Source organism: Protopterus annectens, chromosome 10.part0 (assembly GCF_019279795.1).
Source record: "Protopterus annectens isolate FY-2018-M chromosome 10.part0, PAN1.0, whole genome shotgun sequence".
NCBI classification, from domain to species: Eukaryota; Metazoa; Chordata; order Ceratodontiformes; family Protopteridae; genus Protopterus; species Protopterus annectens.
This window is the reverse complement of record NC_056744.1, coordinates 1,638,435,182-1,638,437,407: the sequence shown is the minus strand read 5'-3', so window position 1 is coordinate 1,638,437,407 and position 2,226 is coordinate 1,638,435,182. Positions and strand designations below refer to the sequence as shown.

The window sequence follows — 2,226 nt, the reverse complement described above, 5'->3', positions numbered from 1 at the left end:
AAATCTCAGAATGGGTTTCATACTTCTCTACATTTTGGGGTAAATCTCAGGATGGGTTTCATACTTCTCTACATTTTGGGGTAAATCTCAGAACGGGTTTCATACTTCTCTACATTTTGTCAAATTATGCCATCAGAATTTTCACTTATTGGTCTGAGTTTTTCAGTCCATTCTGGAAAGAGGAAATTCATAAAATAGTGCATGGTCCATTGACCCACACTTGAAACCATATAAAGAGAGACAGAGGCTATAAAGATTAATATTAATATGAGTCCTGGTAAAATGATAGATAAGTAATATAATAAAAACTTTTTAAGTGCCTCAAGGAGAGCCACAAAATCCTGGGTGTCTCATCTTTAAAAAAAAACAAGGGCTAGGCATTCTTTAGAATACAGTCTGGGGATAGGAAGTGGACAGAGTTAAGGGAAGATTTAAGCAACTATGTCTTACTTCACAGAAAGAGTGGTGGATAGTTTGAGCAGTCTTATGTAAGTTAGAATGTGTTCATAATGTTATGGTATTTAAGCAAGTGGTAGGCAGATATACAGGAATTCTTGCAAGGGGATGGTAATTAAAAAGCTGATTGGGTACAATCTGCAAATATCTAATTAGTAGGGAAGTGGACTGGGTCATAGGCTTGAGCTGCCTTTGTCAGTCATCAGAAACTATGTTTATTTTTATATTTCTAATGTTATCAAATTGCACACTAGGAGTGGCTCAAGGGGCAAAAGTATAGCAGTTCTAATTTAACTGTTGTGTATTTCATGTCATCTAAAAAAGATGGCAACATTTGAGAGCAAATGCATGCCATTCAGACGTAACACCTTCATAATACAACAACTTTCACGCTCAGTTTTCTCGTTTTATTTTTTCTAGGTAATGGATTTATTCATAAACAGACTGTTCAGCCAGTTAACCAAGTGAATAGAAGCATTCATTTGCAAGTGAAATATGCAGTATTAAAAACGCAGCATCTGTGTAGCTATTAAATTGAATCACTTACCTAGAAAATAGACTGAAATGCTAAATAACAGAGGGAGTTTCATCTTGAGATCCTGCGAAAGGTAGGTTTGAAAATCAGTTTCTTGTGAAAATTGCCTTTCTGATTAAAAACATAGATCCTACTGGTTAAACACAGCTCTGTAATGTCTTAATCATGGACCGTTTAAAGATACCATGACAGAAAAATGAACACAACGAACCAAGTCTTTTAAATTCCCCACAGATGAAACATTTCTGTGCTTGTGAAATGAGAATGAGGAAGTGAACATTTTCAAGTGTGCCTGTCTGTCAGGAGTAAGTAAGGTGATCAAACCCGTTTGTCAGTTCATGTAAGCCTGCAGGGGATATTCTACCCAGTTTAAAATTAACACATCTGCTCTACACCATAAATGTTAAATAAAGAACTTTCATTCACAAAACTCATTACACAGTACTCATACAAAGGAACTGAACTGGAGTTTCTTGCAGTTCTATCATAACTTGTTAAAAGCACATTGACAATGTCCTATACAAAACATTTTTATGCACCCTATTGCTAAAATTAGATTGGTGTGTACAATCCATGTTTTCTGAAATGAAAACCATTGTGCTATTTTCATACTATTTAATTCAACAGTGGGTGTAACCTTGTTAAGTTAAACTAATGTACTTTAAAGATTTTTGTTTTACAGCCCAGCTCAAAAGCTCATATGATAATGACAATATGTTTATTAGCCCTGAGCAGCATCCTACCATCACCCAGAATGATACCACAGTACAGGCAGAAAATGATTGATTTCATCAATTGGCTAAGTTTCTGGTGTCATTCTAAGGGGATTCAGTATCTGTCTGCCTGAGATGACATGATTGACAGACCTCGATGCTTTGCCAGAGATGGCCTGCATCTGTCACCCCTGGGCTTCCGGAAACTGGCCAAGGCTCTTGCCACCCCTATAGTGCCTTTTTTAGGTGGTGTTCCAAAGACCAAATTACCACCATAACAGCTACAAAAAAAATGCAACCTGAGGGTTATGCTGCTGAACACTAGAACTCTAAATCTCAAAACACACTCACTCGAAGTACTCCTTAAAATGGAGAACATCGACATTTGTGTTGTAACAGAGACTTGGTTCAAGGCAGTAGAAAGCAGCCCTGCACTACCAGGCTATAACTCATTCCACACCTTTCAGCCCCAGAACCTGGATCGAAGTTCCAAAGTTGGTGGTATTTCCATATTCATAAAGG

General features: G+C 37.2%; 1 protein-coding gene across 1 annotated transcript in view; it reads right to left on the bottom strand.

Annotated features, from left to right (window-relative positions):
• Window positions 1–1,245, bottom strand: part of LOC122813829 (serine protease 27-like) — a 192,232-nt gene extending 190,987 nt beyond the window's left edge. The window contains exon 1 of the mRNA XM_044086357.1: window positions 1,004–1,245. Within this exon, the coding sequence (XP_043942292.1) occupies window positions 1,004–1,046 (43 nt within the window). The 5' untranslated portion in view covers window positions 1,047–1,245. The remainder of the gene's footprint in view (window positions 1–1,003) is intronic.
• Window positions 1,246–2,226: the final 981 nt, after the last annotated feature.